Source organism: Suncus etruscus, chromosome 4 (genome assembly GCF_024139225.1).
Source record: "Suncus etruscus isolate mSunEtr1 chromosome 4, mSunEtr1.pri.cur, whole genome shotgun sequence".
In the NCBI taxonomy this organism is placed as follows: Eukaryota; Metazoa; Chordata; class Mammalia; order Eulipotyphla; family Soricidae; genus Suncus; species Suncus etruscus.
The window spans coordinates 88,895,574-88,913,689 of record NC_064851.1 but is presented as its reverse complement, the minus strand read 5'-3'; the positions used below and the strand labels follow the sequence as shown (position 1 = coordinate 88,913,689).

General features: G+C 33.8%; 2 protein-coding genes across 2 annotated transcripts in view; one reads left to right on the top strand and one right to left on the bottom strand.

The window, feature by feature from the left end:
• CEP85L (centrosomal protein 85 like) overlaps window positions 1-18,116 on the top strand; it is a 97,981-nt gene that overhangs the window by 35,720 nt on the left and 44,145 nt on the right. The window lies entirely within an intron of this gene.
• PLN (phospholamban) lies at window positions 5,770-15,190 on the bottom strand. The gene is made up of 2 exons (XM_049771378.1): window positions 15,167-15,190; window positions 5,770-6,146 (listed from the first exon to the last, which is right to left on the bottom strand). Exon 2 carries the CDS (start codon window positions 6,050-6,052, stop codon window positions 5,894-5,896), a length of 159 nt encoding a protein of 52 aa, XP_049627335.1. The 5' UTR covers window positions 6,053-6,146; window positions 15,167-15,190; the 3' UTR covers window positions 5,770-5,893.

Sequence of the window (18,116 nt, the reverse complement as noted above, 5' to 3'; positions counted from 1 at the left end):
TCATTATCATTGTTAATGTAAAGTGATAAAGATGAAAAAATCTATTCTGTAAAAAAATAGGAAATCATGTATCTATGATGAAATTGTCTGTATACATAACTGAATAACTGAATACCTTAGAACATAGTCTAATATGCTATGTGTACCACAGAAACATTATTATATTTATGTGCCTTTGATTTTGTGCATATAAATCATACAATCAAGTAGAAGCATCCTTGTGATAACTATAAATAAAAAAAGAGAATTGAGGCACATACATTTGTGATTTATCAATTCAAGTGATTGAAAGTTAGGAAGCCTGTTTTTTCAAATACTGACATTTTATTTTTCAAGTGTTTGTGATGATAGGAGAGCAGTGGTTTCTCTGCTAGTGTGTTTATGCAAAATTGAATTTGTTTCTCAAGGGTTAAGGATTTTATGAAATCTGAAGTAGGCACCATACAAAGGCAGCTCACAAAATTGGGTGAATTTAAGAGAGTACTAGATTATTTCTTTTGCTTGGAGTAAATTTTGTTGTAAATATTTTTCTATCCATTAAGCAATGGAGAGAGGTAGTTAAAAGATACATTGTAGAACAAATAAATCTCATACATGATCGAGAATTTAAAATACTCAAAGGAGCAAATTTCTCATAAACTCTAGAAAGCCATAATTTTTTAATTAACCCAATTTGTTACCTCTTTATAATAACCCTCTTTTGTTTTCTTTTGTTTTTGTTGTTGTTGTTGTTGTTGTTTTCGGTGAAATAACAACTGGCCATGGCCCAGGGGCTACTTGGTGCTTCGGGATATCCAGGAGGTGGTCTGTAGATTGCACTGTGGGGACTGAAGCATTCGCTTCAGTCCTTATGGCAATTCTCACCCTATGAAATTGCCTTTATTTTTATTTTTTTATCTACACATGGCTGTGTTTTATGGGCTTACTCCTGGCTCTGTGCTCAGTAATTCTCTACTGACATCCCTGAGGGATCATATGCAGTGCTAGCTAGGGACTAAATGAGGGTTGGCTACATGGAGAACCATCTTATCCTCTGTTTCTTCAGCCTTTAAATTTCTTTTCTTGGGGGGGGGGCGGGCATTCCTGGTGTTATTCCTTGTTCTGTACTCAGGAACTATTTCTGGTGGTTGCTCAGGAGATACCAGGAACCAGACATGGGTCAGTTGTGTGCAAGGCAAATGCCTTATCTACTGTACTCTCTCTCAGACTCCCAGCCTTTAAATTTAAAATCAAACATAAAACTGGTAAAGAAAATTTATATTTTCATGGAGATGTGTAAAGGACTACTTATCTTCTAATTCCTCTTTTGGATCACTATAGAAAAAGTTCTTAAATTCCATCTTGAGGCTTCTAAGTTTAAAGCTCCTATATTAGTTTAGTTTTGTTTTGGGGCCACACCCGGTGGTACTGAGAGGTTACTCTTGGCTCTGCATTCAAAAATTGCTCCTGACTCAGGACCATAGGGATGCCGTGAATTGAACCCACTTCCATCCTGGGTCAGCTGCATGCAAGGCAAACCACTGTGCTTCCACTTCAGCCCCCCTATATTAGTTTTATATTAGCTTCTTAAGAGTCATTTTAAAGTTATTTTCTTTTAGTTTGATTCTTACAGAAAGAGAACATCCTCAATAAAATATGAAAAAATACATGATTTTTCCAAACACAACTGCTAGACTCACCATAAAAAAATCTTCTAAAACTATAGAATTTAACTAAGATTTGCAATTTAACACCACCATAGAACTTTGGAAACTTAGAGTGATGTTTTTGGTTTTGTTTTGTTTTTCTCATCTCTTTGCTTCTAACAACTGCCTTCTTTTTTCTCTCTTAAAAGATTAATTCTACTATGGAGTTTACTTCTTAGGTTATGTCTAGCTATGTTCAATTGTTATTGAGCCAGTGTGAATCTTATTTTCATGGTATTCTTTGATTTTATGGTTTCCCACTAAACTTGATCAAGTACAGGTATCTATACTCTTAAGCATTTATCTTTGTGAATGAAGGGAAGTCAGTCACCTGTGCCCTCAGTAATGAGTGTCCTTTGGTTCTTTCCACTGTTCTGTATCATCCCTCCCTACCCACTCCAAAAGTTATCTGGTCCTTCTTCTAAGATCTATAAGAAAACAAACTAATAAAGCAAATAGATTCTTCTTTTTGAGGTCTTGCATTTGTTTTTTATTACTTATTTATTTATTTATTTATTTTCTGGGGGGAGCATAGGAAGGAGAGAAGAAGGGAGGGTGGACATTTCTATGTTCAACAGCAGCCATTTTATTTCTTTAAGCCTATAGTGGCATTCTCAACAATAAAGAATATGTGATCTCTTGATGACAGTAGTTTATCTTTTATTTTGGCTACAGCCTTCTGTCCTTGTGGCTTACTCTTGGCTCTGGGCTCTAGGTAGGGCTCTAGGAACCATTTGTGGTGTTGGTGAACCAACCTACATTCTTTAACCCCTATATGTCTGGTCACATTTATTATTGTTTTTTTTTTTCTTTGGCTACACCCACCTGTGTTCAGAACTACTCCTAGTTCTATCCTCAAGGATTGGTGCTTGGGGAACATAATAGAGTGTTGGGGGATTGAACTTGATCGACTGTATGATAAGCAAGCACCCAACCCTCTGTACTCTCTCTCTCCATTCACTTTCCTATTTATATTATTATGTTGCTTGGTTGCTTGAGTTGTAGTTATTAAAAAGAGGGAGATGGGAATAGAGAAACAATATCGGTGACTAAGTTGTTTGTCCTGTAGTTCAACCAATCCTAAGGAAGTTTTCTAGTTTTTAACTTATTGAAAACTATTTTTAATTGAGGTTTAATTCAATAATGTTCCAACACCCATACCTTTACCAGTGTACACTACCTGCCACCAGTGTCACCAGTTACCCTTTTCTTCTTTTCTTTCCCCCACCTTTAAGGAAGTGTTTTTATTTTTATTTCATTTTGTCATAAATAACTTTTAAGATCCATGTACTTGTTAGAAGATGTAGGCACTGACATTCTCAGAAGATTGACTATGACTATGACATAATCACTAGGGTGCTATAAAAGTCATTGCACTGATTTTTGTATATACATGATACTGAAATTTGTAATGTGTTTCAACTTTTTTTTGATGCATAACTTTAAAATTATTTTTTGTTTTGTTTTGGAGCCACTACCACCAGTTCTGAGTTTAGTCCTGGCTCTTTACTCACAGATCTCTTCTGGTAGTGGTTGGGGTGCCAGATATTGAGGCAAGTGCTCTAGCCTCTTTACTATAATACTGGATAAATTTTAGACATTTTTAAATTTTCTGCTACTTAGAAGATGAGTAGATCTTTTTTAAAAATGCACGATTTTCCCATTTGCTAAAAGATGATAAAATAATCAGTTTAATCTTTAAGTAGTGGGAAATTAATTATTGTATGTCAGTCTGCCCTCTTGTGTCCACACTAAGAAATCTTGATCCTATTTATTTGGAGAAAGTTACTGAAAACAATCCATTAAGCCATAAACTCCTTATATGTAGATTGTTCTGTGGGCATATTGTGAGTACATCTTACAGACAAATGTAACTGATCTCAGTAGGACTTAGTATATGTGTATTTTTTAATTAAATGTTTGTTAACACATATAAGAAGCAATATTTAAAAGTCCATTTATTTTTAGGGGCCTAAGAGATATAATAGAGGGGTCTTTACCCTACACGTGTCTGAATAGTGCAGGGGTAAAGGTGCTTGCCTTTGTGTGGTTGACCCTTCAGTTGTTGACACCACATATGGTCCCCCACAAGAACTGCTAGGAATCACTCTTGAGAATAGAGCCAGGACTAGCCCCTGATCACTGCAAGGTGTCTGTCTCTGCCTGCAACTTAATCCTTTTTATTACTCTGTAAATATGATTAGATTTTATTTCAAAGTAGTAATTAGTTGGGCAATTGGTATTTTAATTTTTAATACACTTTTATTATAATGTAGTCTTTACACATAAGGACAAACAATAATTTCGATTAAAGAATGGGCTTTGATTATATGTGATTATCTGAGTTGCAGTATTTTGTAATTTGTAAGTCTATAATTTACATTTATGTTAAGGAATGAAAAAATATTTCTGTTTTGCTTAGGAAAAATATTTCTTATGGTTTATAGTTAAAAATTGTTGTAATGAAAGAAACAGAATTTATCATATCGAAATTTCCATTTAATTTGAATGAGTGCAGTTAACTGAAGATTTTGTTTGTATTAAAGATCGCCACCCATAAATGAAACTTTAAGAAATTCTCATGCCAGTATGAGACCCCTTTTTCCTCTTTTATATCAATGAGCCACCATTGTTTTGTTCTCCAGCTCTGCTACCTCTGAAAGAATAAAAAAAATGTTAAATCATTTTCTCCCTTACTATTATGATAGGAGTATTTGTGTCAAAAATTAATTCAGTATTTATTTTTGATATTCTTTTAATAACCATCTATATCTTTACTTTTCTAGTTATTGCTATATAAATGCTTGAACTGAAGTCAATTGGATTACAAAATAAAGGAATGAATTTCAACCATAAATTATAAACTGAGTCAACTTATAATTTAATTTTTATTTCAAATTTTAATGAATTCTTAAAGGATATTTCAAAATAATTTTTAGGAAAAATAATTGGCAGATTAGCATTGCTGGATCTCTTAAGTAGAATTGTCTTAAATAGATGGTTAGAACCTGGTTGATAGATTAAGGAAACTAGCTGTATTCTATCATGAATAACTGTAGAAGTTAGATAATTTAAGAATGTCATTAGAAAATTGAAGTTTAATTTTTAATATATAAATTTTTATTTTGCAACGTTCTGAGACCAGAGAACACCTGTAAATAAAAGCACTCTAAAATTTCAAGACTCTGCAGCAAAATTACATCAAGTTTACTACTTGATAATCAACCAATCAACGACAATCTTCAACTTAGATTCTATTAGCGCATTAGAATTATAACTGGGTTATAATTTGATGTTAAATGAATCAATACTTTTCATTTGTTGATCATAAGTCCTAAATAAAATAGAATTTTGGTTTGCTAGAACTCTGTATTTTATTTTTTTTTTGAGGTGGAATAACCAGATGTGCTGAGGGCTTACTCCTGGCTTTGTTCTCAGGGATCACTCCACTCCTGGTGATAAGGAACTCTATCTGGTGCTGTTGATCAAACCCATTTGGCAAGCATGTTACCCACTATACTATTTCTTCCATCCCAAGAATTCTATAATTCTTTGACAACATTAAATCTTAAAATTTTTATTTATATAATAGTAATTATGGAAAAGTTCATTTTACCTACTTGATTTTACTAAATATTTAAACATGTTAATAGAGAAAAGGGACATTTTAATTTTAAAATTTAGGTTTTAATTGTTAAAATTTTTATGATAATAAAGATAATAGATGTGATGAGTGAGGGGCTGTTTCAAAATGACATTCATTTGAATAATTATTGTGATAGTTGGTAAAGATCTGAAAAACAGTAAATATCAAGGAAGCTTGTACAATACTTTTTAGATCACATTTTTTAAAATATTGTGAAGCTGATGCTTTGCATATGAAACATAGCTTATCAGTGATATTTTAAAACTAAACTATAGCCTAATTCTTCCTCAGAAAAATATGAGAGAGGAGCTCGTAAGCTGCATTGAACAAATAACACACTATGCATATTAATAGTCATTAGAAAGGAAAGGAAAGTTTTCAGGTTAACAAGATCCAGCAGATGAACACGTTTTCTAATAGTTTTCTCATCAACCTTGATTGAATTTCACGAGGAGATTCTGCTTAGGTAGCGGTCTATTATATAGCATTGTTTTCCACTTTTTATCGGATGGCATTTTTTGGTGGTGGTGATAATTTGCACACATGAGGCTAGTGCAGATCTTCAGAGAAGCATCACAATGATGCAGATCAGTAAGAGACATATTAAGATGAGGCAGAAATTGACAAATAGGTTCTGGAGATTTTGTCTTGCTTGTTGAGGCATTTCAATAGTTGATGCTCTTCTTATGGCAGAACGAGTGAGGTATTGGACCTTCTCCATCACGCCAGTAAAACAGGAGGTGTGTTTTTAATGGTTAAGAGAAATATTAAAAGCTGGCAGTCAAATCTGAGATTACTTTTGTCTTGTGGATAGCCTAGAATGTAAACACAGTAAACGGTATAGTATCATATATGTAACCAATTCTTTGACTCGGCAAAACACAATTTGTATTAGTTCATATTCAGTACCATTTGTATTTGTGAAATCAGCTATCTCTAATCTGTATATGAACATGCATGCACTATGGTTTCTTTGTCTCTTTCGTTAGAATTCTATTTGCAACATGAGCACAGTCTGCTGCTTCCTTTCAAAATAACTGCATGTATAGAACATTTTTTAGGGTGCAGTCGTTTGGGTAATAGTACATATAGTTTTGTTATGACTTTTTTCAAAGCATAAATATTTTAAAGTTGGGGGCTGGAGCAATAGCACAGTTCAGAGGGCATTTGCCTTGCACGTGCTGACTCGGGTGTGATCCTGGTTGTCCCGTCCCTATGGAGACTTCCAGGAGTAATTTTTGAGTGCAGAGCCAGGAGTAACTCCTGGTGTAAGCACATTCAGGTATGGCCCAAAATAACAAATATTGAAATTAATGGGGTCGGAGAGATAGCATGGAGGTAGGGCATTTGCCTTGCATGCAGAAGGATGGTGGTTCGAATCCTCGCATCCCATATGGTCCCCTGAGCCTGCCAGGAGTGACTTCTGAGCATAGAGCCAGGAGTAACCCCTGAGCACTGCCAGGTGTGACACAAAAAAAACAAAAACAAAACAAAAAATTGAAATTAATGTATCATTACTTTCAGTATAAATGTCATGAAAGAAATTCATAAAGTTTCTCTGGATGTTGATTTTAGACTAACATGGTTTATGAGAAGTAGTTTTTAAGAACTATAAATTCTAATTTTATAACTTTTTAGAATATGATATAGTAAGTAACATTTTTTAAGTTTAGTGATTTATTGATTGGTTTCTGGGCCAAACCCGGTGGTGCTCAAGGGTTACTCCTGGTTCTGCACGTAGAAATCGGTCCTGGCTTGGGGGATCATATGGGATGCTGGGAATTGAACCGGTCCCTCCCAGATGGGCTGCATGCAAAGCAAACACTCAACTGCTGTGCTATCTCTCTGGCCCTGTAAGTTACATTTTAGCAAGCTTTGATATTAGTTACTGAAGTCTAAGAATGAAGAATACATAGTTATTAACATTATCATATTACTGTTTCCAGACTGCAAAGGTATTTTTCTATTGAGAAACTGTAAAGCTCAAGAAGACAAAGGACTAAAATAATTATTTTTCTCTATAATTCTGCCATAGAATTTCCTATTACAGATAATCTATATATAAGAACAGTGACTTCCATTTGTCTTCTTTTAAGTTCCCACAACTATTCTCCCTAATTAATGTTCATGCTAATATAGCAAAATAAAATATAAAATTGTATGTTATTATAAAGAAATTGGACTATAAAGTCTTGACTTAGAGAAGTAGATAATATTTTGTTTAAATTCTTCATTGCTATATTTTATATTTCTGCTAGAGTCCAGAAACAAAAGGTTTTTCATTTATCTTTCAAGTTGATGGAATAAACTCATTGAAAAATTTAGTGAAAGATTGCTATAAAAAAAGATGAAAAGGGGGCCGGAGCAGTGACGCAAGGGGTAAGGAAGACATCTGTCTAGCCCGCACTAGCCTAGGCCTGACTGCAATTCAATTCCCTGGTGTCTCATATGGTCCCCCAAGCCAGGAGCTATTTCTAAGTGTATAGCCAGGAGTAACCCCTGAGCGTCACCAGGTGTGGCCCAAAAACTAAAAAAAAAAAAAAAAAGATGCAAAAGTGTTTTTTAGACAAAATTACTAAAATGTTTTGTTTTTGCTTGTTTGTTTGTTTGGTTTTGGTTTTTGGGTCACACCCGGCAGCACTCGGGTTACTCAAGGCTCTATGCTCAGAAATCGCTCCTGGCAGGCTTGGAGTACCATATGGGATGCCAGGATTGGAATCACCATCCTTATGCATGCAAGGCAAATGCCTTACCTCCATGCTATCTCTCTGGCCCCATGAATTGATTTTGTTAAATGAAATGATAAATGAAAGACAATCATTGGAATGTTTTGATCACATAATGTTAAAACCAATAAAACTAATGCCAGACTCATTAAAAAATGATGAGTACCAGAGAAAAATAGCAGGTGAGGTAGGATGGAAAAGGCAGTTCTTTGTGGTGTGGAAGGAGGGAGGGAGGGAGTGAGGGAAGGAAAGTGGGGAGAGAGAGGGAAAGAGGGAGGGAAAGGGGGATGAGAGGAGAGGAGAGGAGAGGAAACTAACATGGTAGGTAGGCAGCACTTTTACTCATTGGCTTGGTGTATTATTTCTCCACCACTACCCTTCATCAAACTCTGAGGGGTTAGAAACATGGTGCCTGGGGCAGCTTCACCCAACTTGTGGAATATTATACTTTTATTTTATAAGAGGTGTGTAGCTAAATCCCTTAAATCTTCAGGTACAAATAAACTATACATTAATGAAAGAGTTTTTGGAAAATATATATCTGCTCAGTCCCCTCCACCTATTTTTGTTTGGGCAGTGCTGGGGGTTGAACCCATATTAATTCCTGTGAAAGTTATGGGCTCTGCCACTGAGGTTTATTCCTAGAAATGTTTTTTGTTTGTTTTATTTTTGTTTTGAGGCCATACTCAGCGGTGCTCAGGTGTTACACATGGCTCTGCACTCAGAAATCACTCCTTGGCAAGATTGGGGGAAATGGGATGCCAGGAATTGAACATGGGTCTCCTTGCATGCAAAGCAAATGCCCTACCCTCTGTGCTATTGCTTCAGCCCAAGAAAATGTTTTCTATTTAACTTAACTTTGCTTTTATTTACTTCTTGAGAGCTAATTTGCATTTGGGAAGTTGTGAGAAAGATTTTCTTTAGATATTTAGCTAGTCAGCTTATACAGGGATATATAAAATACAGTTAAAGGAAAATGCTATGATACCTCAATAAAAAATAAAAATGAATTAAAATTAAAAAAAAAAGGAATAAGATAGCTCAATGGGCTGAATGCACATGGTTTTGATCTTCCTCACTACATGCCCTGAAAACTTTTGGGAGGTCCTCCTCTGCCAGCACAGAATGGAGTAGTCTGTGAGCACCACTGGGTGTGGTCTCCAAAACAAACAAAAATAAATAAGGATTAGAATTTTTAAATTCCCATTTAATTTTTTTAATTTAGATTTAAATTTTAAATTCCCATTTGAATTTCACTTGTCTTGGTGTTCCAGTATTTTAAGTGGCCTAAAAACTTAATTCAAAAACTAATTTTAATGAAAACTGGAAAAAGAAAATTGGGTCAGAGAGATAGCACAGTGAATAGGGACTTTTGCCTCATGCAGAGGTGATCAAGTTTTATTCCCAATAATACATGTGGTCCCTGGAACCCTGCCAGGAGTAAGGCCTGAGCACTGCTGAGTATAACCACAAAACAAACAAACAAACAAAAACTAAAAAAGGAAGTTGTCTATGATGAGCACAGAAGAGTCATTTTCTCCTCAAAAACTAAGGAATAAGCACTTGAATTACTCAGAGCATGTCACCTTTCCATTAATGCACACTCTCTTTTATTATTTTGTTTTTGGCACCTATTTTTCTGCTTCTGCCTGGAATTTCTCATTTCTCTCCTTTACTTTTGATTTTCTCAGTTTAAGTATCATTTCTATTTTTTTTTTTTTTTTGAGCGGGGAGGGCATACCCAGTGACGCTCAGGGTTTACTCCTGGCTATGCACTCAGAAATTGCTCCTGGCTAGGGGGACCATATGGGATGCCGGGAGATCAATTGCATCCATCCTAGGCTAGCTAGGGCAAGGCAGATGCCTTAACGCTTGCGCCACGCTCCGGCCCTAAGTATCATTTCTTTCTTTCTTTTTTTTTTTTTTTAACACTTTTTAAAAAATTTTATTGAGGCCAATGTGAATTACAAGTCTTTAACAATTGTATTTTAGGTACATAGTGACAGTGAATTAGGGCCATTACCACCACCATTGTTAACTTTCCTCCACCATAGTTCCCAACTTGCATCCCATACCTCCACCCTTAGCCCCTTGTTCTGCTAGTGTAACAGGTCCATTTTGTGTATAGCTTGCATAACAACATTTTCACAATAGTCAGAAAACATGGAATCGACCTAAAAGCCCATGAACCACAACTAACTCCCAGACTCACCGAAATCTATGGTGGTTATCTGAGGAAAAAGAGGAGGGAAGATGGAGGAATGAACAAAGGCAGGGGTGGCAAACAGGATTTTATCCTCACTCAAAATTAAGTATCATTTCTTTTTTTTTTTTTTTTTTTTTTTTGGTTTTTGGGCCACACCCGGCGGTGCTCAGGGGTTACTCCTGGCTGTCTGCTCAGAAATAGCTCCTGGCAGGCACGGGGGACCATATGGGACACCGGGATTCGAACCAACCACCTTTGGTCCTGGATCGGCTGCTTGCAAGGCAAACGCCGCTGAGCTATCTCTCCGGGCCCTAAGTATCATTTCTTAATGAAATCTTCATTAGTCATTCAGACCAAATTCATTTTGAACTTTGCTGACCCTCTCAAGTTCTTTAGGATATCGTTCAGACTGTGTTATAATCTTGATTTTTAAGTACCTATGCCCCCAGCTAGATTTAAGTATAAAGAATCAAATTTTTACTTTTATCCTACTGCTCTGTTGGATGGTTTCCAATTAGCTTTTACTTTGTAACCTAGCATATAATTGGTACCATTTGAGACCCTAAGTTTGATTCTCAGAACCTTAAAAGAAAAGCAAAAATCCCCTAAAATATTAGTTTGGTTTAATTATTTTATTTTTGCAATTAATTATAGCATTAGAATATTAATGTGATGTTACTTTGTGGTAGCAATGTTTTACGCTTGCTTGTCCACACTTGCTATTAAAAAAATCTTGAAGCTGTTTCTCCTTGGTTATGAAAAGATTTAGATAAACATAAAATCAAACATATTCTCAACTACTGAGTTAATCAGATCATGAGATGTGTTCTTCTCTTTAAAGCTCTGCCTTGAGTGAAATTCATTAAACAACCGTATAGAGCTCACACTCTCTTCCTCTGTGTTTCATCATTCCTGGCGGTGCTCAGGGGACCATATGAGATGCTGGATCAAACTCAGTCCATGTACAAGTCAAATTCTTTACTTACTATACTATTTATTACTCTGGTTCCCAGGTCATTCTTTTTTAAATTTGGCATGTTTTTATGAAGGAAATGTGCCATGTTATTTTTGTTTCCACATAGAAAGTAATGGTTGACTTGTAGTCAAAATCAGAATGTAGATTAGATTCAGCTTTTTGGTATAAATTATTGCCAGAAATTAATCTTTTTATGCTATGTGTGATTTTATGTGCAAATAAAATGTACTTTTCATCATTTAAAAAATAAAAATAATAAATTTGGCATGTTACTGTTGCTAGTTTATCTGCATGCTTATCTTTATTATCATTCATCATATTGAAATTAATTTCTTTGAAATTTAAATCTTTCTAATCTGCATTAGTTGATATTTTCGATTATTGTTATGGAGGTGGGTGAGCAATGAATATAATAGAAGGAGTGTTACTGAGGTTTAAGGAAAAATTAATTCCAGTTAAATATACTTGTCTGTCTTTACATGTAGGATATAAAACAGTTCTGACAGATATAAGAGCTATAATTCTAATTTTTAGAGGGATGGGTAAATTATTCACTATTATTTAACTTGCTACAGTTTGGGTCTCTTGATTCTATTGTTGTTGACTTTGGCTTGAGTATTTAGTTCTGACCTTTTATTTTTCCACCCAATGCACCTGAGACCACTTGCCTGCTGGGCCTCCACTTTTTTTTTCCTTTTGTCAATTTGTAGAAAGATGTAGAAATATGAGGTAAAACAAAGTATTTCATGTCCCAAGGTTCTACGAAAAAGGCAGAAGCTCCTATGTAGAAGATACTAAAAAAAAAAGTGTGTATGTGTGTGTGTGGTAGGTTTTTTATTTGTTTGTTTGTTTTGTATAGGCTTAGAAGTTCTTAGGGAAATTAGAAAGGGAGTTTGATTCCTGATGCTGGTGCAGATAACTATGCCAGTTCCAAGGATGGAATCCAGGTTCAGGGTTGGAGGGTCGATGTCCGATCAACTGAGGCCTAAGTAGAGTTCCCACGACAAACGTTCAGGGTGAAAGGAGCACCTGCATTATAAAATTTATGAGTTCCTGGGCCGGAGAGATAACATGGAGGTAAGGCTTTTGCCTTGCATGCAGTAGGATGGTGGTTCCAGTCCCGGCATCTCATATGTTCCCCAGAGCCTGCCAGGAGCAATTTCTGATCATAGAGCCCAGGAGTAACCCCTGAGCGCTGCTGGGTGTGACCCAAAAAAACAAAACAAAAAATAAAATAAAAATTATGAGTTCCTATTCCTATTAGATAAGAATTTCTTTCTATACATAAGATTTCCCATTTATGCAAGAAGGAACAATGCCATATAATAGTACTGGTGCATATGGGGTAAAAACAACAAGCTAAAGCAATCTCTGTAATCTGGTTCTAACCTGAATTCAGATACGAAGCGAGACTTATTTACTAGAATTTCCTACTAAGGAGATCCAGAAAAGAGATGGAGGAAGCAATCTGTACATATGTAAATAAACACTGAGAATTATAACTATTAAGGAAATATGTCTACAGAAATATACAAAGGAAATATAGAATCACCTTTTAGTCTTTTGAGATAGTCTCTGGGGGATAAAATCCAGGGCACAGTTTCATCCCACTCCATGGCCTTGAATTATTCACTATTCTTTAAAGAAGTTATAAATCCTTTGGTTGTTTAATTTTCATAATACGAGGGAACTTGCTGTTTTTGTTTCGTAAGACTCTATGGTGTCGTACTTTTTACCAAACACTAGAGGGCGTCAGTTGAATATAAATATATTAGGTGGAGCTGTACACCATGCTTCATTTTCCTGTGTTTATTTAGAACTTATTTTCTGGATTTCTAACCTTTACATTTCTTTCTTTTGTGCTTGTATAATCAGCACTATTTTAATTAGCAATATAAATGAAAGTTCATAACAAAAAAACAAGAGTGCTCTGTTTAAGCACTTCAAAGAAAATACGGAAATATTTTAGTGAGTAGAGAAGGTATCAGAAAATTGAAGAAAGCTAAGGATATGTAACATGAATTGGAGTAAAATTAAAAAGTCTGGCTAGGTATCAGGATTATATCAGTAAAAGAAGTTGTAGCATATTATTGTTTTTAAAGTCTGCAATTAATTGTTGGGTCTATTAATTCAGGGTCTATTGCTTAATAACAAAGGGCATCTATGTTTTATATCCTTAGCTTTGTAAATGGTCAAAAGATTATTTTAATTTTTGTTAATTTTAATTAATTAATTTGTGTTAACCTAGAAAATATTTTTATCTAGAGACAATTAATTAGTAGAATTTTTAGTCTTTCTAGAGAATTGCCATTTTGTTTTCTGAGCTGTGCATGATGTGAAAATCTCATCATATAAAAAAGCATTCCATTTGTAGTCTGAAAGTATAATTTTAATAGGTATTTAAGTAAAAGTGAACAAATATAAATAAAAAAACTCCTCCACTGAGTAACTTTATATATCAATGGACGTTTTATGAATTTAAATATACTCAGAGGGATTTAAATTACTTCAGTGGTAGACAAGAATTGAAAAAGTTTCTGTATAACTTAAGGAAAATGTTTTTAAAATTATTAAGTTTTATAAAAGGCATTTTCCATAAAAACGTAAATTTTTATTTTGCTGTTGGAGAAGTTTGAGCCCCACCTGTTGTGCTTGGTGGTTACTCCGACCTCTTTCTCAGGGTTTGCTCTTTGTAGTGCCCAAGAGACAAGCAATTATGTACAGTATGTGCTCAGCTGTTGAATAATTTCTCTGGCCCATAATTTAAAATTCTTGAGATAAATTTTGTTTTGACATATTGAAAATTAAAGTGATGAAATAAAATTGATGTGATCTATCTTTGTGCTGAATAAATTAAGATTATAAAAACATACTTTATATTGAATTGAGTATTGTAATAGTAAGAATAGAAGAGAAATTAATTACAAGTGAAATTTATTGTGGAATTGCCACTTCTTAATTTTTTTCTTTTACCTTCTCCAACTCCCCCTTGTTTGTACATAATTCAGGATAAGAAAATGAGGGACACTGGAAAATAGTAACTGGGTAAAAGTAGATCCATTAATAAGTCAGATAAACATTTATCTATAGGAATCATTAAAATTAGATACTTAGAATGTGTGTGCTGTCAAAGTAATGTCTTTATTTTTAAGGTTCAAATTACGTATTATAACTTTACGTATTTACAAACTTTATGTTTGTGCATATTTTGGGTAAGCATTTTAAGATTTTTCAACTTGTTATTTGAGTGTAATATTGAGCTTAATAAGAAACTGAATTTATATTAAAATTAAATTTTCTGGGAAACTAGTATAAAGTAACTGAACATTTTAGAAAAAGTCTTGTAAATTATTTTAAAAGTAGTATGTCATCTATATTTAAACTTATATATATTTTATTCATCACTATAAGGTATTATAATGATAGTTGAATAACTATGCCAATAATGTGTATGTCTATATGAATATTCATAGCAAGTCAGATGTAAATAAATAGCTTAGTCTTACTTGTCTCTGCAGAGTAAGAAATAACAAAGTTAAATTGTTGGTTTTTCACGATGAAATTAAATCATCATTATCACCAAATCTGTTAACGGAACTGGAATATACTGTATTAACTTCCAGATATTGAAATTCACATTTGAATTGCAAAATGAAGTTTGCTTTATTTATAAAGTGAAGGTTAAAGTGGTAAACCAATATTCAGAATCAAACCTGAATGCCACTTCTTTATTTAAAAGTTTAACCTATTTTTTCTGTTATTGAATGTCAGTAAACATTTATTTAGAAACTGAGCTGTTATATCATTTTATTGTCCTAACTTTGAACTGAAATCTATAAATTGTTAACAACATTTTTAACTTTTAACTTTTTTCATAAACTTGAATGACAGGAAGTAAAAAATTAAAATAAGGGAAACATTTCTTACCTGGGCTGTAGTGATGTTCACAATATAGAATATTTTGTTGTACAAAGTCTTGTGGATGTTTTTCTGGAGAGTTTTCTGACTCTGTCACCAGATTTATAGGAACAGTTGAAGTAGGTGGAAGAGTATAAGTGCTCTAAGGAGGTCTAATGATGTCACACAGGAATTCTGAACTTATGATTGGATTACCATACTCTTGTCACATGTAAACAAACCCTTTAGAATGCCATTTATCTTTAGTTGTGGAAAGGTCATTACATTTTGTGCTTTTTGTGTGTGTGATTTGTTTCCTTAAAAGTATATAGGCAATAAAAATAAATTTGGGATGTTAGAAAGTCCTCTTTCTAAAGACATGTATTTTGAACTTAGAAATAATTTAATATTAATGGTGATAATGTTTAAGAACTAAAATAGTTTTAATAACATGAGAATAATCATATTGATTTATGCTGAATAGCTTTTATTGAGGAGTTGTTGCTGCTATTGTTTGAATACAGTAGTTTCGTTTCTGCAAGGCAAAGATTAAACTGTAGACTTCTTTTGAAAAAACCAGATATGAATTTTCTACTCTTTAAATGTTAATTAGATTTGTATAAATTACAGACTAATATTTTATTTATTATTTTTCTACAATTATGTAGGTATAATTTTTAATTCTTAATTTTTTTAATTCTTATATCATATTGAAATTGAATATGTTTTTATGTCATGATGTACAACTGAACTGCTAATAGTACTTGGTTATGTATCCTTAAATGGAGATGATTTTTACTAATTAAAAAGAAAGATATATTTTCTCTAGAACAAGTCTTGTGTTACTTAAAGAAGAGAATAAAACTAAAAGAAAAATAATACTTTCAGCAAAACTTTGAACATCGTTGAAGGAAAATTAATGAAGGAAAATTTACAACTTAAAATTGAACCGCAAGTTAAAAAATTGAATGTTTGATATTTTGCTCCATAATTAAAAAATATTTTTCTTTCACTCTTATTTAAAATATCTTATTACCAGTTGGCAGTAATGTAACAAATATAAAACTCAGAAGCTTAAAGTGGTTGGGCATAGGATTCAAGTACGAATCTATTAGTTAATTTACTGATACATGGGCATTTTTTGCTTGGGGATCATAAATTTTTTTTCTTTTTCTTTATTATTTCTTTTTTTTTGCTTTTGGGCCACACCCATTTGACGCTCAGGGGTTACTTCTGGCTATGCGCTCAGAAATCGCCCCTGGCTTGGGGGGACCATATGGGACGCTGGGGGATCGAACCACAGTCCGTCCTACGCTAGCACTTGCAAGGCAGACACCTTACCTCTAGAGCCACCTTCCCAACCCCGGGGATCATAAATTTTTTTAATAAAGTGCATATATTAGCCATATAAATGTTAAGGTGGAGTTAGAGAAATATTGATAAGTTACTTATTTTAGAAAATCTGGGGCCAGAGAGATAGGATGGAAGTAAGGCATTTGCTTTGCATGCAGAAGGATGGTGGTTCAAATCCCAGCATCCCATGTGGTTGCCTGAGCCTGCCAGGAGTAATGCCTGAGTGCTGCCAGTTGTGACCCCAAAACCAAAAAAAAAAATCTGCTTTTAAATGGGGGCATTGGTGATAGGAAGGTTGCACAGGTGAAGGTGGGTGTTCTTGTTATGACTGAAACCCAACTACAATCATGTTTGTAATCATGGTGTATAAATAAAGTATTTAATTAACAGTAAATAAATAAATAAAAAGTAAAAAAAAAGAAAATCTACTTTAAGTATCTGTCAGTTATATTCATTTTAATGTTGAAGTTTTGGGATATAGATTATCATAGAAAAATTATTAACACTTACACACTGAGAAACTGAGAAGATGCACTGAGTAAAATATTTGATAATCTTGGCATTTGCAGAATTTTTTTGAAGAGTGCACACATAACTGTTTTAAAATGTTTATCTTTTGTTCTAAAAATATAAATTACTTTAAAGACCGTGTATCACACAGTTGACATAGCTGATTTAATACATTTATTTCCAAGTAAGTAGAAGTGAAATTATTCAAAAAAGAAAAGAAAGTAAAAGAAGAAAAAAGAGTACAGCAACAAAAAATTCATAAAAATTTTTTTGTTTTGGCACTTACCTAGTAGTACTAAGGTTTTACTCCTGGTTCTGCTGAGGAATCATTCATGTTGGGGCTTGGGGAACTATAAGATTGTGAGGGATAGAATCCCAGTAGGCCAAGTCAAGGCAAATGCCCCAACCACTGAAGATTTTGACTGTAGAACTGAGTTTACATATTGGTGGGAAGGGGAGGTTGAGGGGTCTTTGGGACACTGGTGGTGGGAGGCAGGCTCTCTGGTGGTTTGTGTGGTGTTAAAATGCTGTATGCATATAAAGTATATTTGTACATCCCAGCACCTCAATTATAAAGGATATGTTTTTTTTTTAAAGCACACTTTTGTCTGTTCTTGCCTTATGGTTGTAAAAATCTTTGTCAGATTTGGAAATTGAGATAAAATTTGCTTTTTAAATTTTTAAAGGTGAGGGCAAAACTTTCTTTTTTTTTTTAATCCTGTTCTTTTATTTAGCTATAGCTGTTCTTTTACTAGGTCAGATCTGGAGCTCTGGAAGTTTTCCATTGTAGTTTTATCAGGATTGCTCAAATAGAAAGTTGTTAGAAGCATTGGTTAGCCCTCAAAAATACTACAATCAGGAGTGTGTTTTAGAATGCTTTGTCAGAAACTTCTGAATTCAAATTTTATATATATATAATATAATTAATATACTAATTAATTAATATATAATATAATATATATAATTTGAATTTAATTTTGGCCTTGTAACCTAATTCAAACAGCTTTCCCAATCTACTGTGAGGAGTCATTTTGTTGTGAGGGTTTAATGAAATATGAAAATTTTGTGGTATGATAGTAGAACTCTCCCAACAAAGTCATTTAGTGTTGGTACTTCA